The following is a 14,003-nucleotide window of genomic DNA, read 5'->3' as shown; positions in this document are numbered from 1 at the left end:
CCCCCCCCCCCCGCAACCTCCCCTCCAATAAAGGAAAAAAGAATCTCATTGTGGAAGCTGTAGTTCGTCAGTGTGTCCCGCTGTATTTCCTTTTGTCAACACCTCTTTGCTTGCCTTTTTTTTAGATTTTTTTTTTTTTTTAGTGCTTTGCAATAACTCATTGGTTTGATATGAGGCCTCTGGCTTCTGCTACTCTATCAATACTGGATCCTCACTGGGACTCCTCTCAGATATCCTGTTGTTACCCTGTGTCATGGAGATCCTGTAGTTTGGGATCTGTAGACCTGGCCCCTCCATGCACTCCAGCAGTTCATTGATGGGGTAGATGTTGGGGTGGGTCAATTCAAAGCCCCAGATCTGGGCCAGATCTGAGCTGATCAGCTCTCCAGTTCTCACGTTCTCAACGCCCTTGGAGCCAGCTCACCTGTAATCCCTGAAACCAGGCCCAACTCTACCCTCTGCCCAGGTGAGGCACAGAGCCTGCTCTCCTTCATGTCCCAGCCACTGAGGGACACGGCCAGTTCTCCCACTCTCATAACCTCCCATTCATCATAGATGATGAAGAATGAGGGAAGAGGGTGTCTCTCCTTGTCTACGCCACAGCCCAGCAAACAAGAAGCAGGACCAGCTCTCCCACACTCATGCTCACATCCTGGGTCAGCTTTACTGTGCTGCCCAGGTGAGGTGCAGGGGCCTGCTCTCCTGAGTGTTGCAGCAGCTGAGCGGCAGGGCCACCACCTGGTGGTGAGGGCAAAAGAGAGGAGGGGATATCATCAATGCCACAGCATGGCAGACAAGAGGCAAGGCTGCCAGCTCTTGAACTTTTATAAAAGTTATAAAAAAAATATTTACTTAATGGATAGTTTGATTTTTTTCTGTATTTCCTTTAATAATCAGGAAGATTTGCAGTTTTGTTCTTATAGTCATATCTGTGGGATACCATGGTTGTATAGTAGTCTGCTTTCTATTTATTCCACCAGCATCTTAGTATCTGTAATTCACTTTTGTAAATAATGCGGAATGAGTTTATCCATTCTAGTCTCTCTTGGTGTTCGCATCTGTATATAAGCACCATGTACTTCTATTTCCTGATACCATTACCGAAGAACTCCTCATGCTTGCAGTCTCCTCTCACCTCCCATCCGCAGAGCATTCCTTCTTCATAAAGTCACTTGTGTTGCATCACAAGCCCTGAGGTACGGCATATCCCATGACACTCGAATTCTCTTTCAAAGCCCCACAGCCCAGTGTTAGCCTACCCTCACCTTACTATGATCAGAATACTCCTTCTAAATTGGCACATGCCTGTTGCATAGCCATGAGCCATTTTAGGACTCCCCACCCCTGAAAATTTTAAAAGCCTATGTTGTTCTAGGTACCCTGTCATACATAGAAAGGATAAATAAATTGTCCATAAGAAAATGTATTCAAATACCTGACCAAGGAATAATACTCAAAGCTGTCAAAATCATCACTGAGATTCTGTTACAACCCAAAGTTGTCCTTAAAAAACAAAAAACAAAACAAAACAAAACAAAATCTAACTACTAAATGTGATATACTGGGGTAGGAAACTGTGGTGAGAGAGAGAGATTAGGGACCATGTAAGTCAGATTTCTGTGCAACCGAGGACCAAAGAGATGGAGGAAGAGAAAGGAGTCGCCCTTCAAGGCTCACTCCTATCTTCCTTCCATAGGCTCACACGTCATAAGGCTTCCAGCACCTCTTGCTGGGGTTAGCAAGCCTCCTCAGTAAAGTATCGTGATTGAGGAAGACAGCTGACGTTGACCTCTGGCCTACACAAGCATGCATACACAGGCGTCCCCTCATCACACACACACTGACAAAGGAGGGAGGGAGGAAGGCAGGCAGTCACTCAGTCAGGCTGGCTAGATTCAACAATACAAGTCTGTAATCCCAGCACTGGGGGTAGGGACGGAACTCCTGGAGTCTGCTAGCTACCTGGTCCAGCCAATTAGCTATAGGTTCAGTTAGAGATCACCCCTCCCGCTCCCCCCAAAATGGTCTAGATCAATTAAAAAGGCACCTGACGGAACCCTCTGGGGTCCGCAGACAGATGAATGCAGACTTCCAGTAATGTCCCACTACTGGTTCATGGTGACAGATGTAACATCCGATGTAAGATGAGTAAGAAAAGGAGCAGGGCGTGGGATCTATGGGCATCCTGTAAATCTCTATCTGCTCAAAAATGAAAGGTTATCCGAACGAAAAAGGAGCGTGTCCTACTTGTGGAGGGTAGCAAGTCAGTGGAACGCACAGAATGGTACTGTGGACCCGGAAACAAGATCCCGCTTTGACAAAGCTTCAGGGACAGAGGCTGCCTTCTCTCTTCTCTAGGCTGCACAGCATGCCAGAGGCCCATGACTCCAGTTTAAGAAGTCCTTGAAGTCAGGGTGGCCGTGAGTCTCTGACGGCATCTTGGGAACACATGTAAAGTGCATCCGTGGGGTACAAGTATAGCCCGTACCCCTTCCAGGCAGAGTGACCGCAAGCTATATGCGGGCAACTGACTGGACTTACTACTTTAAAAAGGGAAATGAGGATCCCCAAACCAACACGCTGATTGAACAGAGTCCCAGGCTCTACATGTAATTGTTTCTAGGGTGCCAAGTCATGGAGGTCAGTGTAAGCCGCTGTGGGTGGTGGGGAGTGGATTCAGAAGCAGCTGCTTAGCAACTCGCTTCCTGGGTTAGGGTCACGTGCAAAGCTTGGCCCGTTTAGAACACTTGCTGCGCCTTTTCCTGCTTCCTAAATTCAGCCCTAAGGGACACCACGTAAGAGCAGGTGCTAATGCCGTATCAAAACGTGCTTAGGCTTCAGCTAAATTAAGTAACAAATGATATTTATACTTAGGTGAATAAAGAAGGCTTACTCGTTGCTAAGACTCTCACACTCCCATCCCTAACCAAGAAGCAATCCCCAGTACACAACAGCACACAAAGGAAAAGTTATTTTCTCCAATGGAGACTCACCGAGTATACAAATCACACTCACGGGCAGGCCCCACGCCCAGCAGTAGACGGGCAGCTCAAAACGGTCCTTTGGGAGGTTTTAGGTATTGGGTTTTGATTTTGTTTTGTCTGTCTCCTGATGCTTTGGCCATTTCCCCTCTTACTGGTCTTTTACTTCTATATTTAGGTTTCTGACTTTGTGCTTTAATGGGGTTTCTGTGTGCCTGGTTTCTGCGCGCACGCGTGCGTGCGTGTGTACGTGTGTGTGTGTGCGCGTGCGTGCGTGCTTTTACTTTTTTCTGCTTTGTTCTATCCTGTTTTTTGCTTTTGTTTGTTTTTATTTTTCTTGTTTGTTTTCTAAAGATAAAGAGGCTCAGAGTTAGACAGATGGGAGGACCTGGTAAACAAGGGAAAAGTTACCAGAATATGTTATATGAAAAAAACTACATTCAATTAAAAAAATGAATGTACAGTTCCTAACACAAAACTCATTTTAAGGCAACAGAGCTGTCTGCTAAACTCTAATGGGCTTCAGTGCTCAGGACATAATACACAAAGGGACAAATGTTTCCTGCCCCTGCACAGTGTTCTTTATCTGGACACCTTTTGTTAAACACACTTGTGACTACAAGCTCGACACACACGACAGCGTGGCTTGATGAGGTCATGGCCAACAAGCCCATATTTAAAACAAAAGCAGCAAGACCACTTTAGTGAAAACTACTTTTATTTTCAAATCAAGTGCATAGCACTCATCTAACCCTGCTGTGTAGACTTAGCACCATTCTGTTTGTAGTTAGTCATAGCACAGGTATTTTGGTTTGCATTTTGTACTTGAATAGTGTTTATTTAATGGACTCTGTTTAAGTCCTTTACACACATCATTAATCTTTTCACAGTACACATTTAATGATGGTCCAGTAATCTCAAAACAAAACAGAAAAAAAAAACTTTTAAGACTAATTAATAAATTAAACAAAACGAAACCCACACGCACCCCCACCCCAGCTAACTGTTGTTGAGTTGCATTTATACTGAAACCTGCTGTTTTTAAAAATAGTCATGATTCTCCAGCCTCCCCATCCAGGTATGCAGCAATAATCATCAATTATTTCACTCTACCCCCCAAAAGGATTAATCCAGTGTTCTTTAGCTTTTTAAATATAAACTTGAAAGTGTTAATAAGCTTTTTAAAAAAGGCAAATATTCTTTGACAACAAGAATGACATATAACCAATCAATAAAAGCACTGACAAGACATTAAATTACCACAGGCACTGGCTGTTGTTTCAAGTTAGGATTCTATCCCAATCTCTTACATTCATAGCATTACTGAGGTAGTTACAACACTGAACACTGGACTCCATGATGCCGGGCTCTATCTGTGAACGTGAAAGATACATGATCTTTTGAACCTACTTCTTCCTAATAATTCAAGTTTTCTTAAGAATTAGAAAATCCAATTAGCAGCCCTTTTAAAGTGGAAAAGTGATGAGCTCCTACAACAGTTCTCATGCTTGAAAACCGCCATGAGTGTTCTTACCTGAGTGGTCTTCATCACCAGACTAGTAAGTCCACACCGTGCCTTACGTATGCTAAATATAAAAGTTAGCTTCCTTTTAAGGAAAGACCATTTCTCTAAGAACTGCTGTTGGCAGGAGCTGCCCACGGCACTTCTCTGCTGGAGCTGCCTGTCGGTCCATGCTGTAGAGCCCTTCCTGTCCTTTCCCAGCAAAGGCTCCTGCTGCATACCCACATCTTTACAGCGAGCTCTCCCAATAGACACTGTGTCTCAGAGCTGCCACAGTTTCTCTTCTATCCAAGTGCTATCGTATAAAAACAAACACATCTCACTCAGTTTAGACCAGAAGGTTTCCCTCCACCACTCTTTCCTCTTCCATGGAGAATACTATGTTTACAGTTCATCAGTTACCTTTGTTCTTTTGAAGTTTGTCCTCCCCACTTCCTGACAATATTTTATGGCCAGGTTGCCCTTGGTACGACTATTGCTGTTTTCACTCACTACCAACACAATGACTTGTCCCCGGGCAGTTACACAGACAACCACAGAAAGTGGCTACTGAAGTCAGCGCCCCTCCTTGTCTGACCTGCTGGATCCCAAGGGTGCTCACTGAACCACCCTCCCATAACAAAGTGCTGTGTTAGCCCAACTTGAGCACTACCCTGGCCACCCTCAACTCCAGAACAATCCTACCTGACTCTACTCTAGCACTGACACTTTATAGAATGCCTTCTCCAGAAAACTGTCTTAAAGAGAAACAGCCGATCTAAGTATGGGGCACTGACTGCACTGGGTGATGCCCAGCCTGTCCACGCATGAACACAGGACCCATGTCATTCGTCCTGTGCTATGATGTATTCTCATCCCAGCAGGAGCACTGCAGTCTATGTTACACAGGTAGTTCATGTCCTAACACTCCCATGGCATGTCGGGCAGAGCGAAGTGTTTCCAAGTACTACAAGTTCCCTGAGTTAAATGTACTTAACCCTGAAGAATCGGGGCTGATCGCTTAGGGGGAAAAGGTAGCAGAGCAAAAGGAAAATTATGACCATGATTTCAAGGTATGTATCTGCTTTGCCCCTAACTGTAGTATATAAATCCAGCACCTGTATTTAAGATATGAAGTTATATAAAATCATCTGGATTTTTTTTTAACTGCACAGATTAGTATTCGTAGCAACTGGTGAGTTTGAATTTAGAAACCTACCAGTAGGTCAAAAAAACTCTGAGCTGCAAGATTAAAACAATTCTTCAAAAATTAATACTGTAACTTCCTTCATAAAAGATGGTTTGGCAAGTCCACAGATAAACACTAAGTCTTTGACATATGTGCCAGCATAAGGCCAAAGCCCATCACAGGTCAAATCGTAGAATGGCAAATTTTCTGCTGTATTGAGCATTTTGAAATATTTGGACCATCAGCCAAGCACTGGGACATTTCTGTCACATAGGACTTGACACATGCCAGTACCTGCCGAGTCCTCCTAGATACTCATGGTACTGAAAGGGATACTCAGCCTTCTGATGCTGGGGCCTGTTGCATTGTGGTACTATTCGTATCCTTTCCTTCTGAAGAGGAGTACACAAAGCTTGCTCCAGAGCTATCCGTCTCAGAACAGTCTGGATCGTCTATGATCTGCATTCATACGCCATCACCTCTCAAAGCATGGGGTAATACAGGGGAAATGTTCGTTTATCTGGTAACTCCGGTTATAAGAAACACTGAGGCAGGGTTTAACTTCTACTGGTATTGCCAGGGACATCCCAACACCAGTCTGCATGTGGCCGAGGCCCTGAACACTAGTTTGGAAGCCCGCAGGACAAGTCTGTAGTGTGTAAGACGAGGTGTGTGTGGTAGACACAATCTGCTGACGGCTTGGCTGCTCCGACACAGGGTGTCGATACTGCATGGAGGTCTGATGAAGATACTGCGGCTGCTGGAAGTGAACCGGCCGCGAGGGCTGCGCCGTCTGGAACACAGTCAGCTGTGCTGCGGACTGAGGAGCCGACTGTCCCCTCTGTTTGTTTGCTTCTTTCACGTCGTTATCGTGAGCACTGAGACAAAAGAAAGGGAAGAGTCACACCACACACACACACACACACACACACACACACACACACACACACACACAGAGGCAAGAATGCAGCAGCACCCACCTGCCCACCCGCCTACTTCCTACCTCTGCCACTGCTCACTCCATGCAGCACCACTGCTGCCACCTAGGTCACTGTCATTTCAACAAGTGACACCTTCCTTATATCTTTCTCAAGTGTTCACCTTGGTATGAACAGTGCTGGTGGCTTTAAGGACTCTTTATAACTAGGAATTTGAGGTCACATCTGGCAACCCTTAATTCAATGGTATGGAGACAGGAATGGAGTAAGATCAGCCTGCACAGCTCCCTGTCCCGCCAAGTACTGGGGGTCGTGTCAGTAACAGGGTCATAGGCAAAGAATGTTCCTTTGCTGCAGACCTCGTTTGTTGACAGCAGCGAGCAACTGACAGAAGTACCCTAAGAACCTCGAGCCTTTGGGAAGTAATTCTTAGGATACACTATACACAGAGGAAAACGTTAACTAGAAATTATAAATGCAAGAGCAAAGAATCAAAAGGCTTACAGCAATAGCCGTTCAATACACTGCACTAAGAAGTCCCAGGAGTAAGCAGTGAGACGGTGCAGTCTTGTGGGCCATGTTGGAGACAGACGAAGGATAATCCTCGAAGAAGCCACACATGCAGCAGCTACTAAAGAAGGTGCATAATTTAGAAAGGCATAATCTGTGGAGACATCAAAAACAAACTTGAGCAACAGAACACGAGTCACCATGCACGGTCACGTGAGGGCATTCTCAGAAACTCACCCTGCAGAGACACTTCCAGGAAGTAATCTGCATATTTGGCCATGTAGAGTTTAGTCTTTTCCAGACAAACCATTGGCCAGCCGTCATGAAGGTCTGTCTCATGCACTGCTTCAGAGAGGTAATACTCGATGAAGTGGGCAGCCGTGGGGAGGCAGAGGTTCCACTGGAAGGTCTCCAGCAGCAGCAGCTCCATGTGCAGCAGGCTCTGCTTGGTGAGCACCAGATTCATGTTAGTCATACAGCCCAGGCTGTTGAGCTGCTCCAGCTTAGGCACACTGTCTTCTTTTTCTTCAAATTTGCCTTGTAAAAAGGAGTGAAAAAATGTTAGTGAAGTGGTATTTGGAGGTCTTACCAGCAGGGCACAGACTTCAGAGCAGTCCTCTGTCTCACACAGAGGTACTTGCACCAGGGGGCTCCTCTATTCCATGCCACCTCCTTCCTAGAATTTCCCCACCCTTGACCTTTAACCATTCTCTGCGCACACCTGAATGGTGTCCTGTGGCATAAAGACAATAGTCATATATGCTAACAAGGCCAGGTGATTTTTTTTTTCAGAAAAGTATCATTTTTGTGGGCAGGGGATAGTTGGAGAAGATTACTTTAGAATGTCAAGAATTTAACATCAGAACTTTATGCAGCAGAGTGCTCGGCCACTGAGCTAGAAGCTCTTAAGTTCTTCTGAAAACCATTCAGCACCAAGTATATTTAACCTTAGCAAGTTTGCAGCATCCTCTCAAGAGCAGAGAAAAAGAAACTATGGAAGGAAAGCTGAGTAAGCGCCTCTACTACAGGCACTGCTATCTCACAAACGAAAGCACAAAGAATAAAGCTGCTGCTATGTCTCTTCTGTGAGTTTATTTTTCAGAAAAGGAGACGGACTAGGTATGGTAGTGCGTGCATACAATGCATGTAATCGTTTGGGACGCTGACACAGAACAGGAAGTGTGAGGCTTCATATGGGATATATAGTGAAAACCTGTCTCCAAAAGCTCACTGAGGTGGCTCAGTGGGTAGAGGTGCTTGCTGCGCAAGCCTGGACATCTGAGTGCATCCCCAGAACCCCCAAGGATGGAAGCAGAGCAAGGCTGCCCTCTGATCTCCACAGAGCACCTATAACCAAGGGCGTGCTTCCCTTCCCTCTAAGAACTTTTTAAAGCCAAGAGGGAGGGGGATGGGAAGCTTCCTATCCTCTTACTCAAAGCAGAACAGTAGTGAAGGTCACACCGGAGGGGCTCAGTATCTGAAGCATTAACCTCTTAGGAAATACTCATCTGATGTTCTGACTATGCATGGCTGAGGAGTAAGATTTCCTTTCCACCTAAGAAAAATGTTTCAACGGATTATGAACCAACTTACACTTGCATTTCCAAAGAAGCATTCCTAGGCGTAAGGCATGCACTTGGGAACTTCTCTAAGCTAAGCCTGTTTCTGGGACATGGTGGTTCACAGAAGAACAGAGACTGGGACTAAAGGGCACTCTTTCTCAGTACTGTGTTCTATTTTACACTGAAGTTTAAAAGTTATACCTACAGATTTCTCTCAAGGGATTTTACATTAATTCTTGTTCAAAACTATTGTTAGAAAGTTATTTTTCAGAAGCACACGTTATATATAAAAATTGTTTTAATGTCTTGATGATTTCAGTATCATCTGCTTTCCTTGGAAACCTTCAATTTTAATCTACCCATTTATAAACATTTTACAGGGAAAAGTGAGAAAGTCTGCCAAAGCATGGAAACTAAAGTTTGTGGTGAGGGGTCTCTCCTTGAAGGGCTGGATTTGTAACACTGGTAAGGCTGCTAGCACAGACGGCAGCGGCCAGGCAGGGCCACTCAGCCGGCCAGTGTGCAGGCGGCAGGGAGCAGAGGGGCTCTGCGCACACTGCTAGCATGGACAGCAGAGGCCAGTGTGTGGGCAGCGGACAGCAGAGGGGCTCTGCGCACACTGGCTTATCTGGAAATGGAGAAAGTGCTGCTGCTTACTGAGGAGTTTGCTAGAACAGGGCTAGAAAAATTGTCCCTGACGCCAGGGGGCTCTAAGCTATTTTGAGAAAAACTTAAACCTAAAGAAGGAGACAGCTACTCTTGCTCTAGAGATACTGTGAAGTTAAAATCTAAATCGCAACTAGGTCTTGAACGAGCTGTTAAGCATCTGTTGAACTACACTGCTGGCCCTTTTCAATTTCAATTTCAAAACACTGTTTCCATTGCCCATGCTGGTCTCCTGAGTATCTGGAATCCCAGAGACACCCCATCCCACGGCCACCGTCACCTCCAGCTCAAGACCATGCTAAATATCACTGCTGAGGAGCAAAGTTACATGATCCAGAATGGAGAGAGCCTCACCCAGCTCAAGTCATGTAAAAATGGGGCATTTTACACCACCTCAACAGTGGTCTCACACCACAGTGGCGCTCAGCACTGCCACTAGGCACGAAAGGAGGTCAGTGCCTGCAGAGTAAGGAGAATGGTGCAGGTGTTTGTTCAGTCCCCGATGAGTCACTAAGGCTCTCACTCACTTGGCCACTTGTGTAGCAGCAGTACTGGCTGCACACTTCAAAGCAATGTTATAAAAATTAATGAGTTTATTTATGTCATACTTTAAGTTGCTTTGAAAAAATTAATATACCATAATTCACCATAATTCAAGGATCAAGGGGGTTTCAAATTCTCCCTTTGAAAGTTTCATCATCAAAAAATAAAAAGTATTTATGGACAATTTCAAGCTCAAGAAACCAAGACATTACATAAGGTCAGCCAGTTCACTCAAGGACAAATAAGTTGAGTGAAACCAAAATTGAAGGCCAGGGATAACTTTTAATTCCCAAACCTGTGTTTCTAAACCAAAACACGATGCCAGACCATATGGGACAACTATCAGGATGACAGACTTTATCTACGTTTATAAATATTTAGCTATAAATGTCAAGAAGCCTATATGCTGATCTTCAAACTTACAAATGAACTGCATGGGGCTGGAGACGCAGCTTACCCATTAAGAGCCCTGGTTCTTCCAGAGGACCCATGAGGCAGCTCAAAACTGTCCGTAAGTCCAGCTCTGGGCACCCAACACCCTCACACAGACACACATAAAGGCAAAACACTAATGCACATAAAACAAAAATAAATCTTTTAAAAATAAAATAAACTTCATGCTAGGCACAGTGCACAGGCCTTTAATCCTAGTACTTGGGAGGCAGAAGCAGGTGGATTTCTGTGAGTTTAAGGCCAGTTTGGTTTACCTAGGAGGTTTCATGTCAGCCAGCTATACAGTAAGAACCTGGGTAAAATAAACAAACAAATAAGTGACATGCTACATAATAACCACATTTGGGATTCTAATTCAGTCTTAAGTTTTTGGAAACCTTTTCATTATGGATAGCGGTATACACTCAACTACATGGACAAGAATTTCCCGAAGTGTGAAAACATAAATGAGCTACATGCATTTGCACCTATCGCTGTGTTAACTGCTCGGTGTCGTTTAAATCTACTTGTTCATATACAGATCACAAAGCTCAGGGCGGGGTTTCACTTGAAAGGAAATACCAGAGGCCATATGACTATATTGATAAAGGACCCAAACAGGAAATGAGGATACAGGAAATTCATATCTGCTTCCCAGAAAATAAAGAATTAGAAACAAAATACCACGTTGTCTTTCCTTTGCAGGAAGTGTACAGGTCAGCCGTGGAAACCACATGGTTTCAAAGACAGCAGCAAGTGACAGCTTCTCGGCCGAGACGACGATACAATGACTAGGCAGACGATGCTGTCTGGAGCCTAGCCAGTACTCTTTCCCTTCATTACCAAATCGGAAAGTCATCTACACTATACACAAAGAATCCTCACAAACCACTAAGGCCATCAGCTTAAAAGAGAAATGGAGAAAGAACAGGAAAAGGCAACTCATGGGGGACAAGGAAGCGAAATTCATTAAAAAATAAGATGTAAATCAAACCAACTGTAAGCTTTAATTTTTCACCTAATAAAAAATAAAGTGAAAAACTTAAAGCCAGTATTGGTGAGCCAAGAGAAACACTTGCCACAAATTCTTAGCACTAACAGCCTATGAGTAAAGTCTGCACCTGGAGCCCACGATCACGAGCACTATCAGAAGCTTCATTTCAAGGCTGCTTCCAAACTGCCTGTAAGCTCAGTGCTGCTCAAACAAGCCAGATCGAGCCACAGAGAACAGCTGAAACCTAAGAAGTTATTTTCCTGAAAAACACAGATCTACTTTAGAAAAAGGCAGGCTCTTTGGGAGTGGAACAGAGAAACTGGTCAGTACGATGCTACGCTTTTTATACTCAGTTTTCCTACATGGCCCAACTTGCTCCTCAGAACAACTTTATAAGCCAAGTGTCTTTATTTCCATTTTATAGAGAATTGATCCGTGACCCAGAATTATTGAAATTTATTATTGTGTTGGTGACTCAAACCTACAAAACCTCTCACTGCAATCCTACTCCTAAATACCCCAAACTGCTTTCAAATCACACAGCCTGCAGGCCCTTTCCTCCCACTTCCAGGAGTGGACTTCCCAGGCAGGCAGGCAAGCATTAGCTCCAAGAACAAGATCTGCCTTTGGCCACATTACACACAGCATCCTATCTATTATACAACTGCCTCTTGATCTAATAGTTATGAGCTATTCTTTATTTCATGATATAGCCTCATATGCAGGGAGCAGACTGCAGGCAGCCAGAATTTGAAGTCAATCTGTCTAATGGAGAGCAGCCACTGGTATCCAATGGAAGAAAACAGGTGCTAGAATCTAAGAAATGCTGGGCAGTGGTGGTGCATGCCTTTAACCCCAGCAAGTGTGAGGCAGAGGCAGGTGGATCTCTGAGGTTGAGGTCACCCTGGTCTACAGAGCAAGTTCCAGAACAGCCAGGACTATACAGAGAAACCCTGTAGGGGGCGAGGGTTGGGAAAGAAACAACAACAACAAAAAAACTACAAAGAAATACTAAAATAATCCCACAAATTTATTAGAAGTATCAGATACTAAGAACAGACAGTTGGCTTATAAGCACACTAAGCTTTCCTGACACAGTATTACAGTGATTGAGGGGAAGCTATATTTATTGTTGCTGGCTAAATCCCAATCTCCTTAGTGCCTGGCCTAGAGGAGACAATGGCTCCAACTCTTACCTACCCTTGTTCTGTAGGGCTGATGGGTACTCTGGACCCACCTACTCCACTCGATGGTGGGAAAATGGAATGTAAAAGCAATTCTCTCAGGAAAACAGGTAAAAGGCGACAGCAGAACAAACGGAGGAGGGATCTGGCTCTTCCAGTAGTAGGTGACTGCACTGGACTGAATGAGATTGTCCCCTAGGCTCATATGTTTAAATGCGTGGTCCCAGTGGGTAGAACTTTGGCCCTGTTGGAGGTTTCCAAAGTCCCCACCACTCCAGTTGATTCTTTCTTGGCCTTGTGGTTGTGGTCTCACTATGTAAGCTCTCAGCTTCTGTTCCAGTACCATGCTTGCCTGCCACAAAGGCCATGGACTCTACCACCCTCTAGAATGGTGAGCCCACTAAATGCCTTTATAAGTTATCGGGGTCATGGTGCTTTGCCATGGTAGCAGGAAGTAACAAAGACAGTGGCATGTGTCATTCATATCTAAATTACAGCAAATACAAACCACACCTTGTTACTAGAAAGAAGCTTTAACAATTACACATTGCCACATTAATTACACCAAATAGTATTCCATAGAATAAAAGGATCACAGCCATACACTGCAGTACACTTCAACCCATCCTAAGACACTACAAGAATCAAATCCCCTTCTGTGTGGAGATAGCAAAGCACAGGAACACAGCCTCCTGCAGACATGCTCTCGCCATGTTGCCTGAATGTAGGTTCTATCATATCTGGCTCAAAATTCTTTAAGAACCAACTACATCTCACGTTAGTGACCTTATAATAGAAGTGATTATAAGGTGATTATAATCTTTCTTTCTTAGTGATTCCATATAAGTAACCCTTGCTAGTTTGGTAAGTTACTAGCAAGCAAACTAATCACAATGTAAGTTATTTTACAAACTACATTAATGTCATTATTTCATAGTTCATCAAGTTTAGATTCCTATTTGATTAAGAATACTCTAAATCCCACAGAAAGCAATGGTTGAGCTGACAGTAGCAGCCACAGCAGGCCAAAAAAAACCCCAAAACTATATACATATACACTTTCATTATTGATCTAAAAAGCTTAAGATAGCACTCGCTGCTTTTATGTCTGATTGCCAGAGTATGTCTCTACTATGAGCCGATTCTATAACCTACATTCTATGGGATAAAACAAAAGAAAACATGTTTCTTGTGGATTTTCATACATCTGACCTATCAAGTATGGGTTTTCCAATCTCATGTAGACATTTAAACTCAAAAGGGCTTCAATTCATAGCCTGTGCTGAAACATACATAGTACTGTATATGAGATATCCTTTGAGTATGAAACTTTAAAATAATTATAAATGTGTAAGTACTGCTTTTCTGGCTTGGAGGGAGCATTGTGCATATAGATCTTAGAGGAAAACAGATTTTAATGGGGGAAATACGATATTCAGGAAGTACAGAGTATTCTGATAAGAACTTGGCTCAAGAGGCACGTGATGCGACTAGACTGGATTT

At 44.0% G+C, this 14,003-nt stretch overlaps 1 protein-coding gene across 5 annotated transcripts in view; it reads right to left on the bottom strand.

The window, feature by feature from the left end:
• Positions 1 to 3,681: 3,681 nt before the first annotated feature.
• Ccnj (cyclin J) overlaps positions 3,682 to 14,003 on the bottom strand; it is an 18,163-nt gene continuing 7,841 nt past the window's right edge. For 3 of the 5 annotated variants that reach the window (XM_031390294.1, XM_031390293.1, XM_031390292.1), the window contains 3 exons: positions 7,357 to 7,656; positions 7,114 to 7,273; positions 3,682 to 6,549 (listed from right to left, as the gene is read on the bottom strand). In XM_031390294.1, coding sequence (XP_031246154.1) covers positions 6,147 to 6,549; positions 7,114 to 7,273; positions 7,357 to 7,656 — 863 coding nt within the window. In that variant the 3' untranslated portion in view covers positions 3,682 to 6,146. The remainder of the gene's footprint in view (positions 6,550 to 7,113; positions 7,274 to 7,356; positions 7,657 to 14,003) is intronic. The other 2 variants (XM_031390295.1, XM_031390296.1) reach the window with 2 other exon arrangements.

Source organism: Mastomys coucha, unplaced genomic scaffold (genome assembly GCF_008632895.1).
Source record: "Mastomys coucha isolate ucsf_1 unplaced genomic scaffold, UCSF_Mcou_1 pScaffold21, whole genome shotgun sequence".
Classification (NCBI taxonomy): domain Eukaryota; kingdom Metazoa; phylum Chordata; class Mammalia; order Rodentia; family Muridae; genus Mastomys; species Mastomys coucha.
This window is presented reverse-complemented; position numbering and strand designations above follow the sequence as displayed.